At 42.8% G+C, this 13,498-nt stretch overlaps 1 protein-coding gene across 1 annotated transcript in view; it reads left to right on the plus strand.

Annotated features, from left to right (window-relative positions):
* The first annotated feature begins 4,252 nt into the window (after nucleotides 1–4,252).
* The window catches only part of LOC122925080 (zinc finger protein OZF-like), a 28,094-nt gene continuing 18,848 nt past the window's right edge, over nucleotides 4,253–13,498 (plus strand). The window contains exons 1-2 of the mRNA XM_044276600.1: nucleotides 4,253–4,308; nucleotides 6,041–6,155. Coding sequence (XP_044132535.1) covers nucleotides 6,095–6,155 — 61 coding nt within the window. The 5' untranslated portion in view covers nucleotides 4,253–4,308; nucleotides 6,041–6,094. The remainder of the gene's footprint in view (nucleotides 4,309–6,040; nucleotides 6,156–13,498) is intronic.

Genomic DNA, 13,498 nt, shown 5'->3' on the forward strand with positions numbered 1-13,498 from the left:
CGTGTGTGCAGTGACATGTAATGGAGGAGCACCAGCCTCTTATATCACAAGGTAAGAGCCGTCATGTGCAGTGTATACACGTGTGTGCAGTGACATGTAATGGAGGAGCACCAGCCTCTTATATCACAAGGTAAGAGCCGTCATGTGCAGTGTATACACGTGTGTGCAGTGACATGTAATGGAGGAGCACCAGCCTCTTATATCACAAGGTAAGAGCCGTCATGTGCAGTGTATACACGTGTGTGCAGTGACATGTAATGGAGGAGCACCAGCCTCTTATATCACAAGGTAAGAGCCGTCATGTGCAGTGTATACACGTGTGTGCAGTGACATGTAATGGAGGAGCACCAGTCTCTTATATCACAAGGTAAGACCCGTCATGTGCAGTGTGTACACGTGTGTGCAGTGACATGTAATGGAGGAGCACCAGCCTCTTGTATCACAAGGTAAGAGCCGTCATGTGCAGTGTATACACGTGTGTGCAGTGACATGTAATGGAGGAGCACCAGCCTCTTATATCACAAGGTAAGAGCCTTCATGTGCGGTGTATACATGTGTGTGCAGTGACATGTAATGGAGGAGCACCAGCCTCTTATATCACAAGGTAAGAGCCGTCATGTGCAGTGTATACACGTGTGTGCAGTGACATGTAATGGAGGAGCACCAGCCTCTTATATCACAAGGTAAGAGCCGCCACGTGCAGTGTATACACGTGTGTGCAGTGACATGTAATGGAGGAGCACCAGCCTCTTATATCACAAGGTAAGAGCCGCCACGTGCAGTGTATACACGTGTGTGCAGTGACATGTAATGGAGGAGCTCCATAGTTTCTTCTAACATTACATTAGAGGCTCCGTGTTCTTTATATGTTAGTCATATCTATAGGGCTCTAGTCACATGATGGGAGCGTGTCCTTCTGGCCTCCATCGTGCCAGTATAGTAGACTACACTGCAGGGGTGTCCTATAAAATCTGTGTTCCGCAGCGTATACAGTGTAGATTATACATGGAGCTGATGGGCAATGTCCGCCCCTGTGTGACTGTATAGAGCCTGATGTCGGAGCTTCTGTCAGAGGGAGATATTAGGAAACCCTCTGAACATATGTTCTGCTGGAGGCTCAGACGTGGTGTGAACAGGCCCTTACTTTGAATGTCTGTAGGAATGGAGATTATGAGGAGACATGAAGTACAGAGGAGGTGGGGATGTGAGTAATGAGCAGCAACTCTTGTATGCAGTCTCTCACTTCAGCAAGTGGCATTTACCATGTAGAGAAAGTTAATACAATGCCACTTACTAATGTATTGTGATTGTCCATATTGCCTCCTTTGCTGGCTGGATCCATTTTTCCATCACATTATACTGTATTCGTTACCACGGTTACGACCACCCTGCAGTCCATCAGTGGTGGCCGTGCTTGCAGACTATTTGCCGGCCTCTCTAGTGACCAGGACCATGGGAGAGCACATAGGCTAGTGCTTTTTTTTTTTATATAGTATGCAAGCACAACCACCACTGCTGGATTGCAGGGTGGTCGTAACCATGGAAATAAGCAGTGTATAATGTGATGGAAAAATGAATCCAGCCGGCAAAGGAAGCAACATGGATAATCGCAATACATTAGTAAGTGCCTTGTAGTTACTTTCTCTACATAATAAATGCTAATTGCTGAAGTGACACAACCCCTTTAAATATTTAAATTTTCTTAATTCCCGGAGAGCCCCTTTAATCTCGCGCATACTCAGTTACTGTGCATTAATGAATATAATCCTTTACGAATCCCAACCCAGATTCGTTCTGATTGTGGTGCACGCCACTAATCCTGGGTCCATATTAGTGATGAATTATATTTGCACATGCTCCGCTACTCAAGGTAACGGCACATGCGCCAGATTAACATGGTCTCGCTAGACCGGCGGCCATCTTCATCTGCTCTCATTGTAGCAAATACAACTTAACAGCGCAGTGGGGGGGGGGGGGCGTGGCCTAGCAGCGCATGGAGCAGGACGCGTGAGCTCCGAGCTCCGCCACCAAGCCGCAACATTAGGGGCCTTGAGTCCTCAGCACAGACCCCCACATGGGCAAGAAGCTGCCCAAGAAGCCCCCACAAGGGGTCATACCTCCTCCGGACCCCCGCACCAAGTGACGCTTCGGGACTTCATCCTGCGCTCAGGAGAGAGCGCGACGCCATCTTTCCCGCCCGAACTGGCTGCTACTGAGAGAGTAGTGGATGCATGGAATAGCCTTTGTGTAGAAGTGGTAGCTGCAAATACAGTGGAGGAGTTTAAGCATGCATGGGATAGGCATAAGGCCATCCTTCATATAAGATAGGGCCAGGGGCTATCCATAGTATTCCATATATTGGGCAGACTAGATGGGCCAAATGGTTCTTATCTGCCGACACATTCTATGTTTCTATGTCATCAGTATCTAATCGGTGGGGGGTCTGACATCCGGGACCCCTGCTGATTAGCTTTTTGTGAAGGCAGCGGTGTTCCTGTGAGCACCACTGCCTTCTCGCAGCTTACCAAGCACAGCGCCGTACATTGAGAGAAGAGAGCAGAGAGAAGACCTTGGTGCTCACAGGAGCGCCGCTGCCTTCTCAAACCGTTGATCATCGGGGGTCCCGAGTGTCGGACCCCCACCGATAAGATACTGATGACCTATCCTAAGAATAAGTCATTAGTATTAAAATCTCGGAAATTTATTTTTTTAATACAGATGTCTACTTAAAGACTCCTCTCAGTGCTCCTTTACAGACAGCAGTCTTATGCCTGATTCACACGACAGTGTTTGGTCAGTGTTTTCCATCAGTAATTGTGAGTTTATTAACCCTTTTGCAGTCTCCTGGTAATTAAAACATATCCATTCTTGGCCTGATTACTGTGCGGACTCTTCGTCAAGCTGCAGCGGGACCCTGTTCCTGGTTTAGCTCCATTCAGTGGACCTAAACCTGGAGCAGATCCGCATGAAAACCAACAACAGAAGCTGCTGCGCTTTGTTGTTGAGGTGAGAAATAATTACCCATCACCACTAGAACACCCTGCTTATAACTATTTATAATATAGAGACAGGAGAGAACACAGGAAAGGTGAGAACTGATTATCTATCACAATAGAACACCCTGATTATTACTGTTTATAGTATAAGGACAGGAGAGGCGAGAACTGATTATCACAATAGAACACCCTGATTATCACTGTGTATGGTATAAGGACAGGAGAGAACACAGGAGCCGTGAGAACTGATTAGCTATCATCACTAGAACACCCTGCGTATCACTGATTTTGATAAATAGGGGCATTAGATTGATATAACATAAAATATATTCATGATTAACTTTTCTAAATGTGTATGAAAGTTAATAAATTACACAATATTAATAACAGATAATATTTTTTTACATGGAGTCAGTACATTTCTTCTGACTCCAACTTCACTCAAAACTATCTTTGACTGACTTCACAGCCCTGATTTTCAGTGTCTGGGCCTGTGAGCACAAGAGAGTTGCGTCCTGCTCCATGAGCAGGAAGCCGGGCTTCCATAACTGTCGATGTCTAATGAATCTTCCTACAGAGGACAATGGAAAATTCGGAGATCTCAAGGTTCCTATCCAGCAGGACGGCAGTCGCTGTCATGGGCTCACAGTAAATCTCATCAGATATTTTTATTTTTGCTTCCCTGATTCACCTTAGCAGCTCCTTATCAGAAAGGAATTGTATTCTCAGGGAGAGGAGACTTGGAGTGGGATATATATGTAGAGCTTTCTCCAACACATCAGAGCCTGGTGGAGAGGAGACTGGGAGTGTTTTTTTTAACTTCCTCCATGTACTTTGACTGATGAAGGTCCTTACTTTGGGTTCTCCCTCTAGATATTTACCTCATAAGCAGAGCTGTGCCAGGACAAACCTTTTGGTTAGTAGGGTACTGCAGGGCCCTCTTAAAAATGCCCCACCTGCACCTGGTCCTAAAATTGATAACTTTGTCCTCATCCTCCAAACATGGCCAAAAGTAATATTTGCTGTCATAGACCAGTGGTTACTTCGGGCCTGTAGTCTGCTAGGGGCTGGGACCTCGGCACAGGTGGTGAGGAGCAGAATATTGTTATTTCCCCTTGATAACTAAACCTAGAAGTGAAGGAGCTGAGAGAAGTGTCTGATCTATAGACAGATCTACAGGAGGCCATGTATTCAGTCACTGTGTGCTTGTGTCTCCACAGATGGATCCAGGAGGAGAAATCCACCAGAGAGATGTCCCCGTCCTCTGTATTCCCAGGACTGTCCAGAGGAGAAGGTCCCAGAGAATCCTCAGGTAGATGGAGCTGAGCCCTATACACATCTACAGGTCCTTCTAAAAAAATTAGCATATTGTGATAAAGTTCATTATTTTCTGTAATGTACTGATAAACATTAGACTTTCATATATTTTAGATTCATTACACACCAACTGAAGTAGTTCAAGACTTTTATTGTTTTAATATTGATGATTTTGGCAAACAGCTCATAAAAACCCAAAATTCCTATCTAAAAAAATTTGCATATCATGAAAAGGTTCTCTAAACGAGCTATTAACCTAATCATCTGAATCAACTAATTAACTCTAAACACCTGCAAAAGATTCCTAAGGCTTTTAAAAACTCCCAGCCTGGTTCATTACTCAAAACCGCAATCATGGGTAAGACTGCCGACCTGACTGCTGTCCAGAAGGCCATCATTGACACCCTCAAGCAAGAGGGTAAGACACAGAAAGACATTTCTGAACTAATAGGCTGTTCCCAGAGCGCTGTATCAAGGCACCTCAGTGGGAAGTCTGTGGGAAGGAAAAAGTGTGGCAGAAAACGCTGCACAACGAGAAGAGGTGACCGGACCCTGAGGAAGATTGTGGAGAAGGACCGATTCCAGACCTTGGACCTGCGGAAGCAGTGGACTGAGTCTGGAGTAGAAACATCCAGAGCCACCGTGTACAGGCGTGTGCAGGAAATTGGCTACAGGTGCCGCATTCCCCAGGTCAAGACACTTTTGAACCAGAAACAGCGGCAGAAGCGCCTGACCTGGGCTACAGAGAAGCAGCACTGGACATTCGGAAATCAAGGTGCCAGAGTCTGGAGGAAGACTGGGGAGAGGGAAATGCCAAAATGCCTGAAGTCCAGTGTCAAGTACCCACAGTCAGTGATGGTCTTGGGTGCCATGTCAGCTGCTGGTGTTGGTCCACTGTGTTTTATCAAGGGCAGGGTCAATGCAGCTAGCTATCAGGAGATTTTGGAGCACTTCATGCTTCCATCTGCTGATAAGCTTTATGGAGATGAAGATTTCATTTTTCAGCACGACCTGGCACCTGCTCACAGTGCCAAAACCACTGGTAAATGGTTTACTGACCATGGTATTACTGTGCTCAATTGGCCTGCCAACTCTCCTGACCTGAACCCCATAGAGAATCTGTGGGATATTGGGAAGAGAAAGTTGAGAGACGCAAGACCCAACACTCTGTATGAGCTTAAGGCCGCTATCGAAGCATCCTGGGCCTCCATGACACCTCAGCAGTGCCACAGGCTGATTGCCTCCATGCCACGCCGCATTGCAGCCTCCTGGGCCTCCATAACACCTCAGCAGGGCCACAGGCTGATGCCTCCATGCCACGCCGCATTGAAGCAGTCATTTCTGCAAAAGGATTCCCGACCAAGTATTGAGTGCATAACTGAACATAATTATTTGAAGGTTGACTTTTTTTGTATTAAAAACACTTTTCTTTTATTGGTCGGATGAAATATGCTAATTTTTTTTAGATAGGAATTTGGGGTTTTCATGAGCTGTATGCCAAAATCATCAATATTAAAACAATAAAAGGCTTGAACTACTTCAGTTGTGTGTAATGAATCTAAAATATATGAAAGTCTAATGTTTATCAGTACATTACAGAAAATAATGAACTTTATCACAATATGCTAATTTTTTTAGAAGGACCTGTATATAGGGGGTTCTGCAGTCATAGAAGGGTCATAGATTGTGGGGGTCTCTTATGTGGATCTGTTACTGAATTGTTACAGATAACAAATCAAGATCTGATTATTATTAAAGTGGAGGATGAAGATGAGAGGGTGATGGGCGATCCCCCGTGTAAAAGTGAGGTGGAAGAGGACATTCTAGGAGATGTCACCACAGGTATGGAATAATGAATGGAGAAAGTGACTTCAGATTCTGTCTTTGGTGCCTTCAGGGCAGGAGGAGAATCTGATCACCGGCTGGTGTGTTGCTCTTTGATTGGAAATGTCCCCATCACATCACGAAGTGTTCCCCTTATCCAGCTGACGATGATCTCTGATCTACTCTTATCCCGGCTGTTCCTGCAGTTCATGACGGTCAGTCACATCCAAGCTCCCACTGGGGATTATGCAGGCAAAGCTTTTGTGCCTGTACTAATGTCTGCGATAGGTGATAACATCGATCGCAGACAGATGCTGTGGTCAAATGTGACAACGGCATCTGAAAGGTAAAAAACTCGAAAATGCACACTTCCCAGGGAGGAACGTTTCCCCTTGCTTAGATCGGGGAAGAAATTCCTTACAGTAATAGGCCAGAGCATGTACAAGGTTTTTAGGCCTATTAATAGTATATTACAATGCAGGCCTGCATTGCACTTCTTTAGAATATACAGATTTTTGTCAGTATAAGTGTTCCCCTTATCCAGTCACACCTACTGGGGATTATGTGGGTCCATGATGAACTACGTGTACACCATTGTGCACGAATTACATGCTGCCAGTGACCTACATGTACCTTCTTGTGCAGGAAAGGGTTAAGTATCTTGTTGGGATAATTTGGGTGTGGTCCTAGAGCTCCTATAACATGTGACATAAATAAAACTGTGTCCAAATAATATTTGCCTTGCATTAAAGGGGTTGTCTTATCTCGCCATTACTAAGGTGAGATGAGACCAAGTCCTGACCAACAGGTGGCAGGGAAACAGAAGAGTGCACCATCACTTGCTGTTTCAGTAGCATACATTGCAGTTCATGGGAGCTAGGGAAACCGCACTGTTTCCCGGCCACCTGTTGGTTAGGATTCTAGCACTTTAGTAACCGCAAAATAAGGCAACCCCTATAATTTTTTCAAAACACTTGTGTGGTCAAAATGCTAACTCCATTCTATGGTAAAAAAATAAAAATTAAGGGGTGTGGTTTCTAAAATGGGGTCACATCTTGAAGGTTTCTTTGATCTTTTTCAATCTCAGAGCCTCTGCAGTTGTTGACCAGTGCTGAACAAATCACCAAACTAGGTCTAAAAAACTCAGGGTGCCCAAACAGGAGTATTGTCTGGCTCGTGAAAAACTGTGTAACAAAATTAATTTGGGTGCTTTTTCTCATATAATCACTTGTGAAAATGAAACATTTGAGGCTAAAACCACTTAAAATTGAAATACAATGTAATTTTTATGTCTGAATTTTAAAAATTCTATAAAACACTTGTGAGGTTAAACCAATCACTATACCCATAGGTGAATTCCTTGAGAAGTTTAGTTTCCAAAATGGGGTCAGTTCTTGGGAGTTTTACACTATAGGGGTACCTCAGGGTCTCTGCATATACAACATGGCACTCAAAAACGATTCCACTGAAATCTGCACTCCAAAAGCCAAATGGCGCTCATTCCCTTCTGAACCCTGAAGTGTGCCCATACGGCCATTTACACCTAGAATAATTCCTTGAGGGATGTAGATTTCAAATTAGGGACTTTTGAGAGGTATTTCTTATACTTAGGCAGCTCACGGCCCCTGCAAACCTGACATGGTGCCAGAAAAACACCATGGCCATGGCCGCCCTGTGCGGCCGCACAGCTCGCACACCCCATTTATCACAGTATTAAAGGACCATTAATAAATCAGACTTAGCTAAAAGTGACTTTGGACATATGTAAAAGTGGAGTAAGATGTAAGTGTAATGATAAATCTGGCTCAATATTTTTATAGGACTTATCTCCAGGGCTCCAGATGGCGACCAAAATGGTTGCAAACGTGACCTAGAATTGCAAAATCGTGACAAGACTTTGTAGTCTTGTCGCCATTTGCGCCTAGACGCTCTGCCGCATTAAGAAGAACGGGATTTCATACAGCAGGCAGACGGCAATCTAATAACAGAGCGCCGCACAGTACAGAGCTCTGTTATTAGAGAGGAGGCTGCTGATTGGTCATAGTAACCGCGGGCTGCCCTGCCATTGGCTGCTCCTCTCACACCCCCATTCTCCCGCGCTGAACACAGTAGCAGCTTGCTCTTCAGTCATGAGAACAGGGAGCCACTCCATGCCGACTGCTCCACAGAACAGGTTAGCTTGAGAAGTTTTTCAGCACATACTTAACATTCTACAAACAGTCACAGTCACCCCTGCGCTGCTAAAGGCTAATCCTTGTCTTTACGACCCTGATAATACTCAGGGGGCCGCTGCTGGTGCTCCGTGTGAGCTCCCTGCATGGGCTCACAAAAATTATCTTAATAAGGGAAGAAAAGGGTTAATAGGAGCCCCGCGCTGGTCAAGACACTAAAAAGCCAGTGAACCATATCTCTTTCAATAGTCCGTGCTTAGTAGGAGGAGATAACCTCCCTTCCTACTAAGCACGGACTATTGAGAGATATATGGTTCACTGTTTTTTTAGTGTCTTGACCAGCGCGGGGCTCCTATTAACCCTTTACATACTTAACATTAGCAAGTGGAGAGATGACTGATGATCACCTCACTACTTGCTAATGGCTGCCGCTGCCCAGTATCCCCCCGCCTACCTAACTCTCTCTGCGAGTTTCCTATTTTATGCTGAAGTGTGGGGGGGAAGGGGGGCTTTTCTGTTGTGAGCCCGATAAGTGCGATTGTGATCAGTTCCATCGGTTGGCGCACGTATGAGGGAGCACTCCGCCATTCGTACAGCCTACGATGCGGAGATGCCACCACGCTGGGGTGTTGTTGTTTTATTTTATTTTTTATTTTTTTATTATTATACCGTAATTATATGTATTTTAAATTTGGCGACTAAAAATTTTAATTTGGCTCCTAAATTTTTCAGGTTAGAAGCCAATGGCTCCTTGATATTTTTTTTTAGTATGGAGCCCTGATCTTTCCTTTCTATAGATGGATTAGCTAAATATTCCCGTTCTCCGCAACCCATTAAATTTTCTTCAGTCTTCTAATGTAAGCCTTTGTGGCGCCCCCACTACTGGGGTAAAAGCAGTCCCAATATTATCTTCCAAATAATTTCCTACTTTATCCAGAATTCCTGCTGCTTCTTAATCAAGTTCTAGTGAGCACACCAGAGCCATCAGATCTAAAATGTATTTAACCCCTTAACGCATGTGCATGTATGACATTTGCGTGCAGAGGATGTATGAAGTGGGCTCTCACACTCAGCTCGCTCCATTCCGGGCATAATACATTCCTGGTATTATACAGCTAACAATCCCAGTCATTTAGCCCCTAAGGTGCTGCTGTCAATAGCGACCATGGCATCTGTGGGGTTAGACAGAGGGAGGGGCCTCTGTCCTCCGACCGTAGCCTCCCTATGCTATGACGTCCTGGGGTCTTTTGAAAGTTCCCAGGCCTGTCATAGCAAACTGCCTGCTAAGCTGTGTCTGAGGCACAGCTCGGCAGGTAGCCTGTCAGAATCCTATAGACTGCAATTGTATTCTATTGCAGCCTATGGTACAAGCAATCAGAACATTGTATGTATCAAGTCCCTAAGTTCCAGAATTTTTTATTTTTTTAACTCCTTAAGGACACAGCCTTATTTCACCTTAAGGACCTTATTTTACCTAAAGGACTGGTCAGATTTTTGCAAATCTGACCAGTGTCACTTTAAGTGGTGATAACTTAAAAAACGCTTTGACTTATCCAGGCCATTCTGAGATTGTTTTTTCATCACATATTGTACTTCACGACACTGGTAAAATGGAGTCAAAAAAATAATCATTTTTATTTATAAAAAAATACCAAATTTGCTAATTTCCAAATTTCAATTTCTCTACTTCTATAATACATATTAATACCTACAAAAATAGTTATTACTTTACATTTCCCATATGTCTACTTCATGTTAGGATCATTTTAGGAATGACATTCTATTTTTGGGGGACGTTACAAGGCTTAGAAGTTTAGAAGTAAATCTTGAAATTTCTCAGAAAATTTCAAAAACCAACTTTTTAAGGATCAGTTCAGGTCTGAAGTCACTTTGTGAGGCTTACATAATAGAAACCACCCAAAAATGACCCCATTCTAGAAACTACACCCCTCAAGGTATTCAAAACTGATTTTACAAATGTCGTTAACCCTTTAGGTGTTCCACAAGAATTAATGGAAAATAGAGATACAATTTCAAAATTTCACTTTTTTGGCAGATTTTCCATTTGAATATTTTTTTTCCAGTTACAAAGCAAGGATTAACAGCCAAATAAAACTCAATATTTATGGCCCCGATTCTGTAGTTTACAGAAACACCCCATATGTGGTCGTAGACTGCTGTACAGGCACATGGCAGGGCGCAGAAGGAAAGGAACGCCATACGGTTTTTGGAAGGCAGATTTTGCTGGACTGTTTTTTTGACACCATGTCCCATTTGAAGCCCCCCTGATGCACCCCTAGAGTAGAAACTCCAAAAAAGTGACCCCATTTTAGAAACTACGGGATAGGGTGGAAGTTTTGTTGGTACTAGTTTAGGGTACATATGATTTTTGGTTGCTCTATATTACACTTTTTGTGAGGCAAGGTAACAAGAAATAGCTGTTTTGGCACAGTTTTTTTGTTGTTGTTATTTACAACATTCATCTGACAGGTTAGATCATGTGGTAGTTTCATAGAGCAGGTTGTCATGGATGCGGCGATACACAATATGTATACTTTTTTTTTATTTATGTAAGTTTTACACAATGATTTCATTTTTGAAACAAAAAAAAAATCATGTTTTAGTGTCTCCATAGTCTGAGAGCCATATTTTTTTCAGTTTTTAGGCGATTATCTTAGGTAGGGTCTCATTTTTTGCGGGATGAGATGACGGTTTCATTGACACTATTTTGGGGTGCATATGACTTTTTGATCACTTGCTATTACACTTTTTGTGATGTAAGGTGACAAAATAGCTTTTTTTACATAGTTTTTATTTTTATTTGTTTTTGGTGTTCACCTGAGGGGTTAGGTCATGTGATATTTTTATAGAGCCGGTCGATACGGACGCGGCGATACCTAATATGTATACTTTTTTTTAATTTACTTAAGTTTTACCAATTTTTTTTACTTTATTTGGGGAAAATTAAGTTTTTGTTTATTTTGAAACTTTTAATTTTTGGGGGAGGGTAAACTTTATTTTTTAATTTTTTACTTTATTTTTTGTCCCACTTTGGGACTTCAACTTTTGGGGGGTCTGATCCCTTTTACAATGCATTCCAATACTTCTGTGTTGGAATGCATTGGCTGTATGAGTAATACTGTGTGTATCACTCATACAGCTTCCGGCCTGTGAGATCCAGGGGGCTGGATCTCACAGGCTCTTCACCGGAAGGCAGCGCAGATGCCTAAGGAAGGCATCACGCTGCCTTCCATGCCATCGGGTCCCCCCTACAGCCGCATGGGGACCCGATGGCACCTGCGCCCGCTGCCACCGAACCATTGAAAAGCCGACACGATTTTGCCAAGGTGCCTGCTCAATGATTTGGAAATACACAGGGCGTACAGGTACGCCCTGTGTCCTTAAGTACCAGGACATTAGGGCGTACCTGTACGCCCTGTGTCCGTAACAGGTTAAAAAAAGATAAAAAATACAAAAAATATTAAAATTACAAATCGCTCTCTTTTCCCATTTTTACATATAAAAATTAACAATAACAAATAATCATAACAGGCATCGCCGTGTCTGAAAATATCTGAACTACAATATCAATATATTTTTTCTACACGGTGAATGCCGTAATGAAATAAAATGTGTTCCCTTACGTCCTAACCAGCAGCACAAGTGGGGAGTTCCCCCCTGTGAAACTAGTAGGACAGGTGGAATTTTTGATGACAAAAGTTTTTCCTACCAAGCAATAATTAAATAATTAGTAGAAAACCCACCCCTATAAAGGGCAGACTGCCCATACTTTAGTGCTTTTTTTCTCTGTCCTTGTGGACAGTAGGACGGGTCAGGCTGTGGCCTGATACCTTAAAAGATTCATTTTCTTTCTTTGATACAGAGTTTTCCTACCACTTGATCTTAGCTCCTGGCCCCAAGTCGTCCTCGGTCCCTCCGCCGACGGTATTGTAGTCCGCGATTCGTTACTGCTTCAGTAGCGGCAGTCCAGGCTGCAGGGGCGGAGCCTAGTGGCACTCTCTCCGTTGGTAAGGCTGTCGATCGCCGGCATCTCCATTGCCGACTCCGCTGCACGCCGATACACGGCCGACCGGAAGTGCGTCATCGACGACTTCCGGTGCTCACGCCAGGTTTGTTATGCCAGATGCAGATGGTTTTTCTGCAAAATAAGCTGCGCGGACTACACAATTTAAAAAAACATTGTCGGGTATTTATCATATATAAGATATGAAATTATAAAAATTATGATTTCATACATTTTTTTTATGAAAAAAAATAAAATAAAAAAAAAAATAAAAATGGAAATTTAATTGGCGGACATATAAACGCCAGTTCTTTTATTGATGAGATCTAAAGTTAATTTGTGCAGCTAATGAAACAGGGTGCAATTAATTATACAAAATATAATTTATTATAAATACAAGCAGTATAAATGGCATACAAATGAATACAAAGATATATCAAAATTGACCATAAGATGGTGCTCCACCGTTTACAGGCTGACTTAAGTACAATACAATACTACTTTTCCTTTTTATCAAATTATTACCGATTAATATACTGGTAATCAAAATATTATAATGCAACAACAACAACAAAAAAACAATATAGAAATGAATCTGTGGAAAATCCCTTATGCTCAATCAGAGAATATGGCAGTAAGAGACACCTTATAAATACGCCCGTTGACCTAACTACGGATAATAAAATCCGATCAGAGATTCCACTCTGATAGCAATATTACAGGAATTCTAATGATGTGCACGTTCATTAAAATTTCCCATAAAATTAATGTTAACACTATTGACCCACTAATAATGGGGTCTCAACTATATGCCAATTGGAGCGATTTATAATTACTGCAAATAAAATGGATTATACATTACCCCTTGCTTTGGGATAAAGAGCTTTTAGAAGGGACCCAGCTTTCCAAGATTCAGATCTATCCCGTCCTGAGGTACGTTCCTGACGTGTGAAGTGATGCTGATGAATGAATTCCCAAGTGTTCTCCCTGAAGAAGTTCCAAGTGATGTTTGGCTCAAGTCCTCTTTGTCTCAAGTGATTTTTCAAGTGATCTTAGTTTTTTTTTTTTCTCCCCAAAAACTGGTTTAGATATCCACATCCTTATCTATGCCCATCCCCTCTTGGATTAGGGATTTCCAATTAGATAAGGTGGGTGTTACGTATGGT

Source organism: Bufo gargarizans, chromosome 1, assembly GCF_014858855.1.
Source record: "Bufo gargarizans isolate SCDJY-AF-19 chromosome 1, ASM1485885v1, whole genome shotgun sequence".
NCBI lineage: Eukaryota > Metazoa > Chordata > Amphibia > Anura > Bufonidae > Bufo > Bufo gargarizans.